Genomic DNA, 18432 nt, shown 5'->3' with positions numbered 1-18432 from the left:
ACACACACACACACACACACACACAGACACACAGACACACACACACACACAAAACCTATCCTCAGATGCTTCAGAGGGTATTATCAAAATTTGACATGAAGGTATATAAGGAAATGTTAGAAAAGTTTGCCAAAACCTTGATAAAAGATCTAAGTTATAGAGAAGAGAAATATAGAGGGACAGGTTTAGGGAGGAGTTAAAGAACTTAGTTGAAGCGATGGGTGGAGCAATTAAAATTGGAATATGCAAGGTCAGAATCAGAGAAGCATAGATGTTGGATGATTGCAGAGCTGGAAGGGTACATGGAGGGACTTGTAAACAATGATACAAATTTTAAAATGGACATGTTGCTAGACCAGATGCCATTGTAGGTCAGTAAGCAAAGGAATAATGGGTAAACAATGGGTGCAAGTTAGGATATAGGTAGCAAAGTTTTGGTTGACTTAAGGTTTATGTAGCGTGGAAGGTGAGTGACCAGACAGGAAAATACTGTAATAAAGTCGAGTCTAGATCTAACAAAGGCATAGATGAGTGTTTTTATCAGTAGATCATTGAGATGAAAGTCTGCACTCTTGGTGGTGGAGTTGATTTTTTTTGTTGGGTAGAAAACAGCAGTGGTTGTGAGCTCTGCTAACATGCCAGCTATCAGACTCAAAGGCTCATTAATTCTAGAACTAATTGTGCTGATCGTAAAGCTGTTCCAGTACAACTACAACACTGGCATCTACCCAACAACATGGATTGTTTCCTTGGGTGTGTGCTGTCCACAAAAAGTACAAATGCAATTAGGGGACCAATTATTGCCCCATTAGTCTACTTTAAACATCAGCAAAGTGACAAAAGGTGCCATTTACTATCATATGGCAATTATTCAGCAATAATCTGTTCATTGATAATTTGGATTTCTCCAGGATTGCTCTACTGCAGACTTCATTATTCTTTGTTCAAATGAACAGAATAACTGAATTCAAGTGGTGAGGTGAAGGTGACTGCCCTTGATATCAAGGAAGCATATGACCAAATGTGGCATCAAGGAAGCCTATCAAAAGTGTCATAAACCCTGTTACCCTTGTTGTTTTGTCAATTACCTTACTGCAATCGTAAGGCCAGAGACAGGAATGTTGATGTTTGTACAGTGTTCGTTCACAACTCCATTAAATACAAGAGTAGTACATGCTTACGTGTAGCAAGACCTGGATGATATTCAGGGTTCAGTTGATAAGTGGTAGACAATGATCGTCTTCAACCAGAGCAAATCTAACCCATCTCCCTTTGATGTTCAATGGCATTATCATCACTGAATCCCACTTTGAGGTTACCATTGATCAGAAACTTAATTTAACCCACCAAAATATATACATCATCGACAAGAACAGGTCATAGACTGTGAATTCTGAAGTAACATGCCTCCTAAGTACCCAAACTCAACATCTACAAGGTACACATCAGGAATGTAATGGATACTGCGAAGTTGTCTGGATGTATGCACTCGAAGCTCTACAGTACCTTGGACAATTCAATCTGCTTGATTAGCACCATTCAATCCACTTTAAATAGTCACTCCCTCCATAGCTTTGCATACTGTTATAAGATGCGCTGGAGCAATTTGCAGGGCTCTGTCAACAGCACCTTCCAAAGCTGTGATCTCTACCACCTAGATTGACAAGGGCAGCACGTGGGAACATTACAATTAGTAAGTTTCTCTCAAAGCCACACAATATCCTGACTTGGAGCGATATTGCTGTTTCTTCACTTTTACTTGGACAAAATCCTGTAATTGCATCTTTAACAGCACTGTGAGTGTACCTACACTGCATGGACTATAGTGGTATAAAAATGCAGCTCATCAACATCATCTTGAAGGCAATCAGAAATGTGCAGCAAATGTTGACCTAGCCAGAGACTATTGTATTCCATAAAAATTAACTTTGAGAAAAGGTTGCAAATGGTCTGTTTGAGGTGCAGAAAGTGGCCAAATTGGAGGATAGCATCAGTTGTTAAAGCAAAATATATGACAAATGCACATCAGTCTCGATATTAATTTGGAGGAAATTTCTGTTCATACAATACTTTGTATTATATTTCATACTTGTATGTAAAATCTGAGGTAGTGAAGGGGTCAAGAGAGGTGATATTGAGATAGGGGTAACTGTTGTCTGTATACCTGTGGAACCTGACGTGTTTTCAGATGAGGTCAGCAAGGCATCAAGTAGGTAAGAAATAGAAAGGAGCTGATGATAGACACTTGATTTCCAGAAGGAGTGGAAAAATAGAAGCATTGCAGGTAGTTCTGTGGTTACCACTAGACTGATCGGAATTAAAACTGACAAGGGAAGAACCACCCAGATGGGTGCTGGTGGAGAGGACCTGGAAGAGGATAATGTGTTCAACTGTGTCAAAAGCTGCAGCCAGGTCAAGAAAGATGAAATGGGCGAGTCTGTCAGGGTTACAATCACCCAGAATGTCATTTTTGATTTTAATAAGGGCTTTGCTGTGGCAAGAATAGGGACTCGTAATATTCATTTCCTTCAGTACCTTAGATGCATCTTATCCAGTGATGGTGCCTCAACAGCTTTTAAGTATAGACAGTTTAGGAAAAACCTTCTCCTTATCAATTTTAAATCCTTCTGGTGTATCAATTGCTGTTGCCTGGGTAGCATCTTCTTCCTTGGTAAAGACAGTTGGAAAATATTCATTTAAAACCAAAACTACTCCCCCTGCTTCCATGCGGGAGAATAATAAGTACCCTAACCAGTTTGTAGGTTCAGAGTCATTGCCAATCCCCTTTTTGGTCCCTTACAACTAGTTACTCCTCCGTCACCACCCTTTACTGATTTATAAGCCTTAGGAGGACTTTGGGATTCCCTTTAAGTTAGCTGTGATTATTCTTTCATATTGTTTGTTTGCTTCCCTTATTTGCTTTTCAATTCTCCTCTGAACGATGTAATTAGTTTTATTGCAATCAAATTATCTAGCTGACATCTATCATTAACTAATAATCTTACTACTGCTAATAATTCCGTACCAAAAATAATAAATCTTCAAATACTAACAAATCCTACAAGTACTTAATACACCTTACTCATAGTAATAATCTTTAATTGAAGAAAGGATTAGACTCATCAGCTGCTCAATGTTATTTGTTAATACATAATATTTTTGATGTTTAAACTCAGTCTCTAAGCAACAATACTCACCAGTCATTTACCTATTTGTTCCCCTCTGATATTGCATCCTGATTTTTCTTTCTGACACACACTCTGAACCTTCAAACTGGTTAGGGTGCTTCTTATTCCCCATTCAGCTCATTTTCCTTCTCAAAGTGCGGTCTTGCTCTCTCTGCCATTCTTTAAGACTCACTCTGCTATTGCTGAAGGATCAAGAGCTTTCTAAATTTAAAATTGCAAGTGTTATTTGAAGCAAGAATATCACTGATCCAAATTGATGGTGCTGGTAACCAGAAATATCTATGTACAGCAGTTTCTCAATCTTTCCTCATTGCTGAGTGCTATGCTTTGATACTGCAGGCTAGAGGTAAACTGAGGTTTGAGTTTCAATGGAATCTTTGTTCCTTCATTGACATTATGAATAGGGAGCACTACCAGGCATCCTTTGGTGATGTTGCTGAACTTCGTGACAATGCTGTCAATTTATTTATTTGCTAAGTATCAACTTGTCCATGGGAATCCAACCAGGCGCATTGAATGCCACTCTATAACCGACATGGAAAACTAATCACTTAACATTGTAAAAATCTTCTACAAATTTTTTGTAATGCTTTAAATGAATTTCATTAAATGAATAATTTTGCGCTAATCACATGGCAACAGATAATTGCGTACCTGATTTGACCCACAGTACTCAGACCCAGAGAGCCAAATGTCTCATTTCAGTTAACCATTTATTCCCACGACGGATATTCATTGTTCTTTACAAACCAGCGTCCCATGCATTATTTAGAAAATCTGTGTTATTCATTTGTCAAACATGGAATGAAAATTCCTTTAATCCATACCTGATTTTATTTCTGTTCAGGTTATTGCAGACATGCGAGAAAAGCGATATGAAGATGAGGGGATTGGAAGTAGCTACATGTTCAGGGTAGACCACGATTCCATTATCGATGCCACAAAGTGTGGCAATTTTGCCAGATTTATCAACCATAGCTGCAATGTAAGTATGTGCGTTTGTCAGATGTATTTAAGTGTAAAAACTTTAACATGTAACTGATGCAAGTATTGTTTTGACTTCAACATTTAGAAAGATAGAAATGTGGGAACAGGATAGGCCATTTGGCACTTTGAGCCTATTTCGTTATTCAGTAAGATTAATGCTAAATTAGTTTAGTCTCAGCTCCACTTTCCTACATGTACCCATTATCCTTGACTACCCTTGTCTATCAAAAATCTAACTAACTCAGCCTGAAATAAATTTAAAGACTCAGCCTTCACTACCTTGTTTGGAAGTCAATTCCATGCTCTAATTACTCCATGGGAGATAAAGGTTTTCCTCCTCTCTGTATTCTTAAACTATGCCTGATAGTTTTAGCCTCCCCCAACAAAAAATAAACTTTTCATGGTATTCGCCTTATATAGTTCCCTTGATCTTGTGTTTCCACTTCCATACAAGGTCGTGGAAGCTAAGTCTTTAAATTTATTTCAAGTTGAGTTAGTTAGATTTTTGATATTCATTTAGCATTAATCTTACTGAATAACAAAACAGGCTGAAAGTGCCAAATGGCATGTCCCGTTTCCACAAGATCTCCTCGCATTCTTCTAAACTCCAATGGATATAGACCTAACCTTCTCATTCATTCTTCCTAAAGTAAACCCTTTATTCCAGGAATGAGTAAAGTGAATGTTCTCCGAATTATTCTGAAGCAAATATATATTTTTTTCCAAATAAGTACACCCAAACTGTACATACTACTGCGTATGAGGCCTCACCAATGCCTCTACAGCTGAAATGAAACTTTCCTATTCTTACATTCCATTCTCCTTGTTATAAATGAGAATGTCCCATTCATCTTTCTATTTACTTTCTGTACCTGCATACTAACCTTGTGATTCAAGCACCAGGAATTCCAGATTTCTCAGTACAGTTGAGTCCTGCAATCTCTCATTTAAATAGTATGCTGCTTTTCTATTCCCCTGACAAAGTGAACAAATATACATTTACCCACATTATAATCTGTCTGCCAGATTTTTGCTCACTCACACAACCTGTTTATATCCCTTTGTAAACTGTTTACCTCCTCTTGACAACTTACTTTTCAACGTTATCTTGATGTCAATTTTAACTAACATACATTCAATTCCTTCATCCAAATCATTGGCAAATAGTATATAATCTAGAAGCCGTTTCAAAGAATCAGTAATTGGATAATAGAAAACCCTGCTAAACTTGGAAAAATAAACAGGAAGACCTAGAAATACTGAGTAGACATGGCAACCTGCTTTGGTTTGGTGACTTTATAATCTTAGTTATCAAAGGCTGACATTTTTGAGACATTAATAGATTGGCACATTGCATTTATTGCTAACAGTGGAGCAACACAAGTAATTGCATTTCTCAAAAGGCACCTGCAATATTCTACAGAAATACAATTCACAGGTCTGATCTGCTGACACCTAATTGTAACTTGCCTTTTGAGAAACATGAATCTTATGGTTGCTTGAGTTGCCATACAACAAAATTACCCCTTAAATTCTGAACTCGGGTTTAAATTTTAATTGAGCCATGGGCTTGTACAACACATCAGAAGGAACTTAAAAATTACTCTTACGCTTGAATATTTAACAGAGTACTGATTTTTGCAAATGTTTTATGTCAAGTTTTGTTTTCATTTTGGTAGAATAGTGTTGGGAGTCCTTTATTTAAAAAAAAAATACACTTGCTAAAACTAAAGGTATCTTGAACCTCTATTCTTGGCATGGAGAGAAATCCTTGAAACTTGATCACAAAGCTATTGTACTGTCCTTCCTAACTGTGAATTCCTTTTCTCTATAAACAGCCTAATTGTTACGCTAAAGTTATCACGGTGGAGTCACAAAAGAAGATAGTGATTTACTCCAAACAGCAAATAAATGTGAACGAGGAGATTACATATGACTACAAATTCCCCATTGAAGATGTGAAAATTCCATGTCTGTGTGGTGCAGAACACTGTAGAGGAACCCTCAATTAAAAGGGCCTGGTGTAAGATGCTCCATTTGAGAGCAGTAACCTAGATGTGGTTGCACTTGCCAAACCAACAATTCGCACTTCTGCTGAACCTAAAGCTAAAACGCACATAAGTGTTGGGACTGCATTTAGGATTCAGGTGCTCTTCCTCTGGAAAGAAAGGTGTTTACCACTTTGTGTCACAGTAAACTAGTCCAGTACTAGTTCTTCCTCCCAGGTTCCATGCAGTGGAGCAGGGTCCCCACTCTTCTTTCTGCCTAAGTGAATGCTGCTACCTTTTCTTTTGTGTTCTTTTATACAATAAGGAAAAAGAAAATGCAAAGAAATGATCATTTAATACTTGAGAAGGTTTATGGTCAGAATATATTTCTACGCAAGTAAATAAAGTAGTTGATGGGAATTTATGGCCTCAGCATTAGCATCTTGTGTATCTAGTCTAAGTTTGGTGCTTTTTTAATGCTTTATTTCCGTCATTTTCCTTTTACATATTTTTAATTATAACAATGTTTTGCAAATTGTAGATATGCTGGCTTAGCAAATTTTTATTTTTGTGCTAATGCACTAGGGTTTGGCCTATGGAGGCTTTGTGCACTATTCGCTTACAGACTTGCACGTGACTATTGGTAATCACCTTCTCTGTATAAAGTTCCAGGGTTTTTTGTGCTCTAGTGGTTATCCATAGCCAGGAGAGCTCTCTTCCTGTTGTTTATATTGTACAAAATAATTTCTACCTACAGGAAAAAAAACAAAAAAACTTTCTAACCTCTGACAGAATTTTCACAACAAATTTCATTTATAATTTTTTGTGAAGTTTTCAGGGATCATTTCAAACATGTAAACATTTAAAAAAGGATTTTTGAGCTCAATTTTCATCGTGTACATAGCGCACCTGGGTTTCTCCTCTCTGAACATTGTTTCTTGTAGAAACATATCCTTTCAAATAAAAAGAATTTTGCTGGTTCCTTTGTACTTCAAAAGCTTGTAAATAATTTATTAAGAAAGTGAATATTGTAATTTGGGTTGTTGAAATACAACTCTAACTAGAGGAGGCAAATTTAAAAAAAATGTTTAACAATGAGCTGGTAGCAATTTTTTCAGCTTGTGTCAAGCTTTGTATCATGTAAATTCTGTATAAATATTACCTCTATCAATTACTTAGATTTATTGGAAGCATTAAGGAATACAGTAAAAATGTTAAAAGGTCAGACTTTTTCATCTCTGATACCTACTGTGCAAATTGTATTTATTTGGAGGAAGAAAGGAGTGTACAGAAATTAGAAAATATGGCATCCCTTGTATGTGTGTTAGCCAAGCATAAACTGGATATCAAAGTTTTTTTTCCTCCTTAATATCCACTGTAATTTTTTTTTCTCAAAAACACTGTAAGGGACACTCGGTACCTAATAAAGGGTTATTATTTTAAAACTAGCTCATTTGCTTGTTTTTTTCCTAATATTGTACAGATGCTGTTATTTTAACCCTTTCACTCATAGATGCCAGGTTACTAGGTTTTATTCAATTGTTTCCTGGGCAATATATTCTCTTAAACCAACCTATGTACAGTAGCTCTCTGATCACTGTATTTAATCATTCTGGCACAAATAAGTTATAATTTCTCATTGAAATCATTACTCAAAAATATATTTATTCATAAACCTATGATGTTTCTGCAGTTATCTTGTCACTTTTATCAGTCTTTTAACACTTGACCGAATTCAGTTCTTTCATCACTTTGGGAACAAGCTTATCTGAATTTTGGTTGTAACTAGGAAGAGGTGTGTGAAAGGGTTAAACCTGAAAGTGTTTGGATTTCTTTTTCTTTCCGGAAAGTGGGGTGTGGGGGGACCCAGTGAATTTCAGAGGGGTCTAGGTGTGTAACGGTTTGAAAGAACAATAAATACACCTGTTAGCTCTAGGGTTTTGTTTTATTGCAGTTTCTGCTTTGGTGATGTAGGGATTACTTTTGTGCTTGCAAATTTCCAGATGGAATCAAATGAATTTAAAGAGTGTTTTGTTTTGTGCAAATAGAAACTGTGCTAAGTGTCTCATTTTGATGAAAGTGAAACTGTTCTGTGGTTGTGTTTTACTTGTAAATATTTCTTCATATTTTTGTGAATTCATTACTATGTAACAATGTATGATAGTACCTTTTATAAAGCAATCCATAAATATACTGACCTTTTCTTACAGATAAACTGAATGTTGTCATTTATTCTGGAAAAGTTATTTTCTATACAATTAACAGATTAAACTCTTAAGCTGGTTTACTGTTTCCAATGTATAACAAAAACAAAGCTTGTCCACTTTTTTCTAGCTGTAACAAAAATGGTTCTATTGCAAATCCAAATGGCTGAGGATGTATAAACATTAATTAATTAATAATCAGGAAACCATTTGCACCTTGATAAGATCTCAGAATGGGATCCATGTGATGACAAATAATTTCCAGAAAAAATACTTTAATTATTATTTTGATGCTTTTTAAATGATATCACACATTGCAGGCACTGACAGAAGAATTTGACCATTTCAGAACTATAGAGCTTGAAATTAAAATGAACATAACTTGTAAATTGATTCCTGTAAGGCATGACTGTTCAAATTTCACAATTGGATGTAAAAACTGAATTTCAACTCATCAATATTATTCCATATTATCCTCAATCATCTCCACCCCATTCTGTATTCTCTGCTGGGAAATTTTTACATTTACTTTTTTGCTTAGCTAACATCTGAGAAATATTTCCTCTCTCCTTTCTAATGTTATTGGAATTCAAATGGAATTTCTTTTGAAAATGAACCTGTTCAATCAATGCTATTATTGCATCTTTAGGTTTGATATAGTCTTCATGACAACAAGATTGCTTGTTAGATGTCAGTTTTCATAAACTCAGGATATTGAAAAAATGTCTCGCAACCTATGAATTGCTGGTAGTATTATGCAGAAATAAAATGTGTGTGTAGCAAGCTCCCATGACCTACAATGATTTAAATGACCAGTTCATTTGTGTTTTTGATGAAGTTGATTGACAGGTACATATTGGCCCAAACACTAGGAAATCGTCCATGTTCTTTGAATAGTGCCATGGAGTCATAATGTCTGCATGAACAGTCCTTGGTTTTACATTTTATTTGTGAGACAGCACCTCTATTTAAATTGAGCACTCAACTCCTTCCTTGAATGTGCAATTTTCAAATTCAATATTACATATTTTTTAAGACTGAGTGCATGCAGTTGCGGGGTAAGAAAGTCTAAATTTTCAATTCTGTAAAATCTGGTTTATAGTTTGTGGTTGGCATTCAACTGCAATCTGCAGTAGAAATTCTTTAGTTGCTACCCTTGAACAAGATTTTAACAAGGTTTTCCGAGAAAGAGCAGCTGAATTAACCCAGCTGAAACTGGATCATTGTTAAAACCCAATGTCTCAGGAGCATATAAACCTGGACAATTTTGTGTGACATAGTGCCAGAGTTAATTAGTTAAGGGAGTTGACAAAAAGAAGGGAAGAATGTGTTCTATTGCTTTTGTTTTTCCTAATCTTTTTCAGCCTCAGAAATTGATTGTTACTCTGCTAAAGGAGAAGAAGTTGGTTACATGGTGAGTATCTGGTGACTAAAATTTATTCTATCACAAGATTCAAAATAGTACCACAACACTGATAAGATTAATAAAATGTATAAAAACATAGCTAAATATAAAATTGGATAAAATAGTGAATTAGTTCACAAGAGCACATTAAGGATGGCAGGCCAAGTGTGTGTCAAAGTTGCAGCATTTGCAAGTTCCTGGATGCCTGTTTGGTCCGGAGCAAACATGCCTGTGGCAAATATTTGAAGTTCGAGCAGTTCTGAATTTTCAAGCTGGACGGTGATTTACAGAAATGGTGACACACCAGGGAGAGGAACAGTTACCTGGATTCTCTTGTTCCAGCGAGCAGTAACACCTTATTGGCTTGAGTTGTCTGATTTGGTCAGTGTTCAAGGTTCAGAAAAGTGTAACTGTGAATGAGGCACTCTGATGCAGAGTGCTGGACCTCAGCGTTTGCAGTTGTGTGACAGGTTTGAGGTTTTTTCAGTTAACCTGAATGAGAGTGCAGCATGCAGGATGAATGACCGTGGCACTCTTGTACAGGATGCCATTCAAGACTTGGGAGTAAGAAGAAATCTAGTGGTAGTAGGAGGCAGTATAGTGATGGAGTTTGACAACATTTTCTGCAAAAAAGATTGAGTGTTAAGGTGGCTGTGTTACCTGTCTGGTGACCGGGTCATCTGCCGAGGGCTGGAAAGAAATCTAGTCATTGTGGCCTATGTAAGCATCAATGACTAGACAAGACACAGAAGCAGCTTCTGCACAGTCAGTAGGTATCAAATTAAAAAACAAAACCTCAAAAAGTCACCATCTCTGTTATTGCCTGAGCCATGTGCAAATTGGCACAAGGCAAATTAGCATGGAGAGATGAATGCATGGCTCAAAAACTGGCATTGTAGAAGCGGATTCTAGTTCGTAGGGCACTGGCATCATCATTGGGGGAATATAGGATCTGTACCAATGGGAACCCAAAGCACTGCACATGCTGTAAATCAGACAAAAATAGAAATTGCTGGAAAGCTCAGCAGTTCTGGCAGCATCTGCGGAGAGAAATCAGAGTTAATGTTTTGGTTCTGAGGAACTGAACGTGAACTGATTTCTCTCCATAAATCCTGCCAGACCTGCTGAGCTTTTCCAGTAATTTCTATTTTTGTATCTGTCCCATTGCTACGATCTCTAACTGGACTGTGCTGGGACCAGTGTTCTCGCCAAATAGAAAACTGGGAAGTAGAGGGAATTTTACACTTAAAAAGAAGGGTGCATGAGGTCATAGTGTCATAGAGATGTACAACATGGACTTTTGGTCCAACTCGTCCATGCTGACTAGATATCCTAAAATAATCTAGTCCCATTTGCCAGCATTTGACCCATATCCCTCTTAAACCCTTCCTATTCATGTACCCATCCAAATGCCTTTTAAATGTTGTAATTGTACCAGCCTCCGCCACTTCTTCTGGCAGGTCATTCAATGCACGCAGCACCCTCTGCGTGAAAAAGTTGTCCCTTAGCTTCCTTTTAAATCTTTCTCCTCTCACCTTAAACCTGTGCCCTCTAGTTTTGGACTGCGCTGCTCTGGGGAAAAGACCTTGGCTATTCACCATATCCATGCCCCTCATGATTTTATAAATTCTATAAGGTCATCCCTCAGCCTCTGATGCTTCAGTAAAAATAGACCCAGTCTATTCAGTCTCTCCCTATAGCTCAAACCCTCCAACCCTGGCAACATGCTTGTAAATCTTTTCTGAACCCTTCCAAGTTTCACAACATCCTTCCTATAGCAGGGAGACCAGAATTGTACACAGTATTCCAATGGTGGCCTAACCAATGTCCTGTACAGCCACACATGACCTTCCAACCCCTATACTCAATGCACTGACCAATAAAATGAAGTTTGGGAAGATGTGGTGAGTCAAAGAATAAAGTCAAGACCAAAGAAAAATGTATTCATGCACGAAGTGATAAATAGACCATGACAGGAAGGGATAGAGAATGCAAATCTAACAGTCAACCAACAGATAAAACTAGAATTTACAAAGAGGGTGAAAGGATAGGCTGATTGGTCTGAGGAGTGGCAGATGTTAGATAAATGGAAAGTGCTGCATTTTGGAAAGCCACCCATAGTCGTGGTTAAGGCGATGGATTAGAAATCCATTGGGGTTTCTCTGTGTAGGTTTGTATCCTGCTGACCGTTTCCTCTGGGGCGGCACGGTGGCTCAGTGGTTAGCACTGCTGCTTCACAGCGCCAGGGACCTGGGTTCAATTCTACCCTTGGGCAACTGTCTGTGTGGAGTCTTCAGATTCTCCCCATGTCTGCATGGGTTTCCTCTGAGTGCGCTGGTTTCCTCCCACAGTCCAAAGATGTGCAGGCTAGGTGGATTGGCCATGCTAAATTGCCCGTAGTGTTCAGGGATGTGTAGATTTGGTGGGTTATAGGTGAATGGGTCTGGGTGGGATGATCTGAGGGTCGGTGTGGACTTGTTGGCTGAAGGGCCTATTTCCACACTGTAGGGATTCTATTCTATTCTATTCTATTCTCAAATCAGGCCAGGATTGACACAGTTAATGGTTAAGGTCCTAGGGAGTGTTGCTAAACAAAGAGACCCTGGAGTACAGGTTCATAGTTCCTCGAAAATGGAGGCCCAGGTAGACAGGATAGTGAAGAAGGCATGTGGTCTGCTTGCCTTTATTGGTCAGTACATAGAGTACAGAAATTGGGAGGTCATGTTGATGCTGTACAGGACATTGGTTAGGCCACTTTTGGAATACTGTGTTCAATTCTGGTCTCCCAGCTATAGGAAGGATGCTGTGAAACTTGGAAGGGTTCAGAAAAGATTTACAAGGATATTGCCAGGGTTGGAGGGTTTGAGCTATAGGGAGAGCCTGAATAAGCTGTTGTTGTTTTCCCCGGAACATCGGAGGCTGAGGGGTGACCACAGAGATGTTTATAAAATCATGAGGGGTATGGATAGGGTGAATAGCCAAGGTCTTTTCCCCAAGGTAGCAGAGTCCAAAACTAGAGGGCATAGGTTTAAGGCGAGAGGGGAAAGATTCAAAAGAGACCTAAGGGGCAACTTCTTCAGCAGAGAGTGGTGCATATATGGAATGAGCTACAAGAGGAAGTGGTGGAGGCTGGTACAATTACAACATGTTCAAAGGCATCTGGATGGGTGCATGAACAGGAAGGGTTTACAGGGATATGGGTCAAATGCTGGCAAATGGAACTAAATTAATTTAGGATTTTGAGTTGGCACGGATGAGTTGGACCGAAGGGTCTGTTGCCATGCTGTACAGCTCTATGACTCCATAAAAAAAGCTCTGAATCTGAAAGCATGTAGCATTAAAAACAAAACTGATGAACTGTGAGCACAAAGGAATAAGTACAATCCAGTAGCTATTACAGGGACATGACTGCATAATGACATGGATTGGGATCTGGATTTTGAAGGGTACAGGACATTTGTGAATGATGGGAAAAGGTAGAGGCGTATGGTATTAGTACAATAGAGAGTGATGACTTAAGTTCAGGAAACCAAATGTGGAAACAATTTAGATAGAAAAGATGAATCAAAGAAATCTTGCAGCTGTATGGAACTTTAGTAATGCCACATATGGAATATTGTGTACAGTTCTGGTCGCCACACTACTCGAAGGTTGTGGAGGTTTTCGAGAGGGTACAAAAATATTAATCAGGATGTCGCCTGGTTTGGAGGCTATTAGCTATGAGGAGAGAATGGACAAACTTTAGTTTGTTTTAACTTGAACATCAGAGGATGACGTGACCTGATAGAAGTTTATAAAATTATGAGAGGTGTGTGCAGAATGGATGGTTGGAGTCTTTTTTTTCCCCAAGGGTAGAAATTTCAATTAATAGGAGTTGTCGGTTTGGGTAAAGTGGGGAAAGCTTTTTTCCACACAGAAGATGCTATGTGCTGGAATGTGCTGCCAGAGGAAGTGGTACAAGCAGATAGAATAGCAATGTTTAAGGGGCATCTTGACAGATAGAGGGATATGGACTGTATAGGGGCAAAAGGTTTTTAGTTTAGAATGGTGTCATTTGTTCGTGCAGTCTTGGTGGGCTGAATGGCCTATTCTGTGCTGTATTGTTCTTTGTTCTAGTAATTCATAGAAGTGGTGTACAGGCTCCTGAACAGTAACATGGTAGGGTGGAGCACAAAGCAAGAAATAATGAAAGCTGTCAGAAAGGCAGAGCAATAATAGAGATATTATAATCTACAAATCAGTGGGGAAAGTCAGATGGGCAGAAGTTGCCCAGATCAGGAAGCCATATGAAAGATCTAAAGAAGGGTCCAGACCCAAAACGTCAGCTTTCCTGCTCCTCTGATGCTGCCTGGCCTGCTGTGTTCATCCAGCTCTACACCTTGTTATCTCAGGAAGCCATAGCATGTTTTTATGACCATTTCTTAGAATAGCATGTTCTGGAGGTGACCACTGAGCAGGCTTTACTAGACCTGGTATTGTGCAATGAGATTGGAATCATTAATGATCTCATGGTGAAGGTACCCCAAGGTAGGAGTGGCCATAATATTAAATTTGAGGGAGAAAGGAATAGGTTTAAGATATGATTTAAATTTAAAACAAGGGGCATTATGAAGACATGAAAGCAGAGCTGGCTAAAGTGATGTAATAACTCAAAGACCTAACTAGAAAGGAACATTATTTTGATGTTCAACAATAAATGGAGCCACTACTCATGATGTACATAAAATAGTTCCAGCCTGGGACAGAGAGTTCTGTTGACTCATCCCCTGGTCAGCTTTGTGAGGATTTTCTAATCAACCTGTTGAAAGATTTTGTTACACACCTTGAGCTGGTCGGACATGAACCCAGGACTCCATCTCTGAGGTAGTGATACTACCACTGCATCACCGGAGCCGCACTGGATCTGCTTTTTTTTTCTTTGTTTTATATCCGGAAGTGCTATCACACACTACCAAACATTTTTTTCCCATCACCAAATTACCATGACTTTTTATTTTGCAATTTTTTTAATAACTACTAACCTCTTCCAGTAAAAGCATCTGTGTAGTTAATTCAATATTTACATGCAAAGGCCATCATTAGCAATGCAAACCCATCTCAAGTGAAGTGGGGTTGGGAGGGACTAAATCAAAATGGAGTTGAAGGGGGAAATAAAGCACTGTATCCCCCACTGTGCCCACCTCTTTCCAAAGGCATTGAGCGCATTGATGGACACTGCATACTCCCTCTCCATGGACACCAGGGCACGAACACAACCACAGAAGAGGGACAGACAGCAGAGATGACCCCCTTCACAGTCCACTGCCTGGATCTGTTTATAGTCAGGCTGGCCAGGCCCAGGAGCGGACCCACGCGGAGGTCCTCAAACCTGCCCACATCCTTCTGCACCAGATTGGGTCTGATTTATTTATTTTTAATCTACGCCTGCGTTATTTCAGAAAATTGTCAGGGATATAAAAACAGATGGGAAGAGTTTCTTTAAATATTTAAAGAAGAAAAGCATTGAAGTGATAGAAAGTAAGACTGAGAATTGATAATGGAAAATAAGAAAATGGTTGATTAATTGAGCAGATAATTTGCATCAGTTTTCACTATCAATGATACAAGAAGCATCCTAGACTCTCTGATAAATCAGGAAATGGATGGCAGGGAGGAGCCCAGGAAAATCTTAATCACTAGGAAGTGTTTTTGAGTAAATGATTGGAGATGTGGGGCTGACAAATGATGATCTTAACTGACTTCATCGTCAGGTCTGTAAAGAAGTAGCTAGTGTGATAGTTAATTGATTTCAATTTTCCAAAACTTTCCCATTAAATTCGAAGATAGCAAATGTAACTTCTTTATTTTAAAAGGGAGCAAGAAAGCAGGAAACTATTCTTGTACAGCAGAGCACCTGAATAAGTTCAAGGCAATCAGGCAGAGTATATGGTTTTATATAAAGGAAATTATGTTTAACCCATTTATTGGAGCTATTTAAAGGAGTAACATGTGCTGTGGATAAAGGGCAAACTGCAGGTGTACTATATTTGGATTTCCCGAAAGCATTTACTGGTCCTGCCTTAGAGGTCCACCTTGTCAGTAAACATTAATGTTTGCATTTAAATTGTACTTTATCACAATTTTGAAGTGTAATTTTGTAACAGTTATGTAAGGATATACAGTTGTTATTCCATCCCAACAATGTCCAAGTGAACTACAAAAGCAGATGGGATCTCAATTCAAAATTGAAGGATTCCTCATTAGCATCACAATAAGAACTCATTATTATGAATAGTTCATTAGTATGAATAGTTTACTGTTGGTTGTATGACTGGAAACCATATGCCGTAATTGAAAAATTGGCATCTCTTTCAAGACAGGACTCCCTCAGCATTACACTTTAACCAACATTAAAGGTTTTTGTCAACTATGGTTCTCTTGGTAACATTCTTGTCTCTAAATTGGAATGTTAGAGCTTCCAAAGCAAACCTGACACTCCAGTGCAGTACTGAGAGTGCTGCACTAATGAACGTACAGTACTGTCTTTCAGATCTTTTGGGTGTTATTCCAAAACTCCATATGATCTTTTGGGTGGAGTAAATGATCCTATTATATTATTATTAAGAAGAGCATGAGTGTTAAGTTTTGATATTCTGGCCAATCGTTCTTCCGCAAACATCATTACAGAAACAGATTGTATGGTTAATTATAACTTGTTGTTTGTTGGAGCTTGCTGTGCAAATTGGCTCTACTTGCCTTACATTGCAAATGTGACTAAATTTCAAAAATACTTCAATGGATGTAAAGTGCTTTAGAAGAATATGAGGTTATGAAAGGTGCTGTATAAACACAAGCCTTTTTTTTTGCTGAACCCACGGGACATTCGTAGGGCTTGATATTTCAGTGTGGTTCACAGTCAGAGCATCACAATGAATCTAGTTGAGACATTGCTAAAGCTTTTCTATGCATTCTTATATTTTGACACTAGGAGTTTACTTCTAACACCTTTGAAATTGCTGAGAATGTGTGAAACCAAATGTGACAGTTTTAATCAAAGTAAATAGAATTCAACATGCTTTTAAACTCCAGTTACATGCTCCATGAGCCACTGATTAAACAGTGATGCTTTAGAAAATGCATGCAGAAGCAAAACCTGTTTGAGGCAACCATGGCTGACTGAGGAAGTCAGGGATAGCATAAAAGCAAAAGAGAAAGCATATAATGTGGCGAAGGGCAGTGGGAAACCAGAGGACTGGGAAGCTTACAAAGACCAACAACGGGCAACAAAAAAAGAAAAAAGGAGGGAGAAGATTAAATATGAGGGTAAGCTAGCGAGTAATATAAATGAAGACTGTAAGAGTTTCTTTAGATATGTAAAGGGCAAAAGAGAGGTAAAAGTGGACATTGGACCACTAGAAAATGACGATGGAGAGATAGTAGTGGGGATCAAGGAAATGGCTGAGGAACTGAATAATTACTTCGCGTCAGTCTTCACGGTGGAAGACACGAGTAATCTCCCAAAAATTCAACAGAATCAGGGGGCAGAGCTGAGTATGGTGGCAATCACCGAAGAAAAAGTGCTAGTAAAACTGATTGGCCTGAAGGTGGATGAATCACCTGGACTAGATGGACTACACCCTAGAGTTCTAAAGGAGATAGCTGAACAGATAGTGGAAGCATTAGTGGTGATCTTTCAGGAATCGCTAGAGTCAGGGAGGGTCCCAGAGGACTGGAAAATTGCTAACGTGACACCCCTGTTTAAAAAGGGAGTAAGGCAGAAGACGGAAAGTTACAGGCCGATCAGCCTCACCTCGGTCATGGGTAAGTTTTTGGAGTCCATTGTAAAGGGTGAGATTTCTGAATATTTGGAGATGTATAGTAAAGTAGGGCAAAGTCAGCATGGTTTCATTAAAGGGAGGTCATGCCTGACAAATCTGCTAGAATTCTTTGAGGAAATAACGAGCAGTGTAGACCAAGGAGAGCCAATGGATGTTATCTACCTGGACTCCAAGAAGGCCTTTGACAAGGTGCTGCACAGGAGGCTGTTGAGTAAGATAAGGGCCCATGGTGTTAGAGGCAAAGTGTTAGCATGGATAGAAGATAGGCTGTCTGGCAGAAAGCAGAGAGTGGGGACAAAAGGGTTTTTCTCAGGATGCAGCCGGTGATAAGTGGTGTTCCGCAAGGGTCAGTGTTGGGACCACAACTTTTCACTTTATACATTAATGATCTAGATGAAGGAACTGTGGGCATTCTGGCTAAGTTTGCAGACTATACAAAGATAGGTGGAGGGACAGGTAGTATTGAGGAGGTGGCGAGGCTGCAGAAGGATTTGGACAGGTTAGGAGAGTGGGAAAAGAAGTGGCAGATGGAGTACAATGTGAGAAAGTGTAAGGTCATGCACTTTTTGGTAAGAAGAATAAAAGCATAGACTATTTTCTAAATGGGGAGAAAATTCAGAAGTCTGAAGTGCAAGGAGACTTGGGAGTTCTAGTCCAGGATTCTCTCAAGGTAAACTTGCAGGTTGAGTCAGTAGTCAGGAAGGCAAATGCAATGTTGGCATTTATTTTGAGAGGACTTGAATATAAAGCAGGGATGTACTGCTGAGTCTTTATAAGATTCTGGTGAGGCCATATTTGGAGTATTGCATGCAGTTTTGGGCCCCATATCTCAGGAAGGATGTA

The 18432-nt window shown here is 38.7% G+C and overlaps 1 protein-coding gene across 3 annotated transcripts in view; it reads left to right on the top strand.

Moving 5' to 3' along the window:
• setd1ba (SET domain containing 1B, histone lysine methyltransferase a) overlaps nt 1-7611 on the top strand; it is a 113235-nt gene extending 105624 nt beyond the window's left edge. For all 3 annotated transcript variants that reach the window (XM_020511272.2, XM_048611438.1, XM_048611436.1), the window contains 2 exons: nt 4036-4173; nt 6014-7611. In XM_020511272.2, the coding sequence (XP_020366861.2) occupies nt 4036-4173; nt 6014-6187 (312 nt within the window). In that variant the 3' untranslated portion in view covers nt 6188-7611. The remainder of the gene's footprint in view (nt 1-4035; nt 4174-6013) is intronic.
• The last annotated feature ends 10821 nt before the right edge of the window (nt 7612-18432 follow it).

Source organism: Rhincodon typus, chromosome 24 (assembly GCF_021869965.1).
Source record: "Rhincodon typus isolate 14 chromosome 24, sRhiTyp1.1, whole genome shotgun sequence".
NCBI lineage: Eukaryota > Metazoa > Chordata > Chondrichthyes > Orectolobiformes > Rhincodontidae > Rhincodon > Rhincodon typus.
The sequence above is the reverse complement of the archived record's forward strand: the minus strand, read 5'-3'. Positions and strand labels throughout refer to the sequence as shown.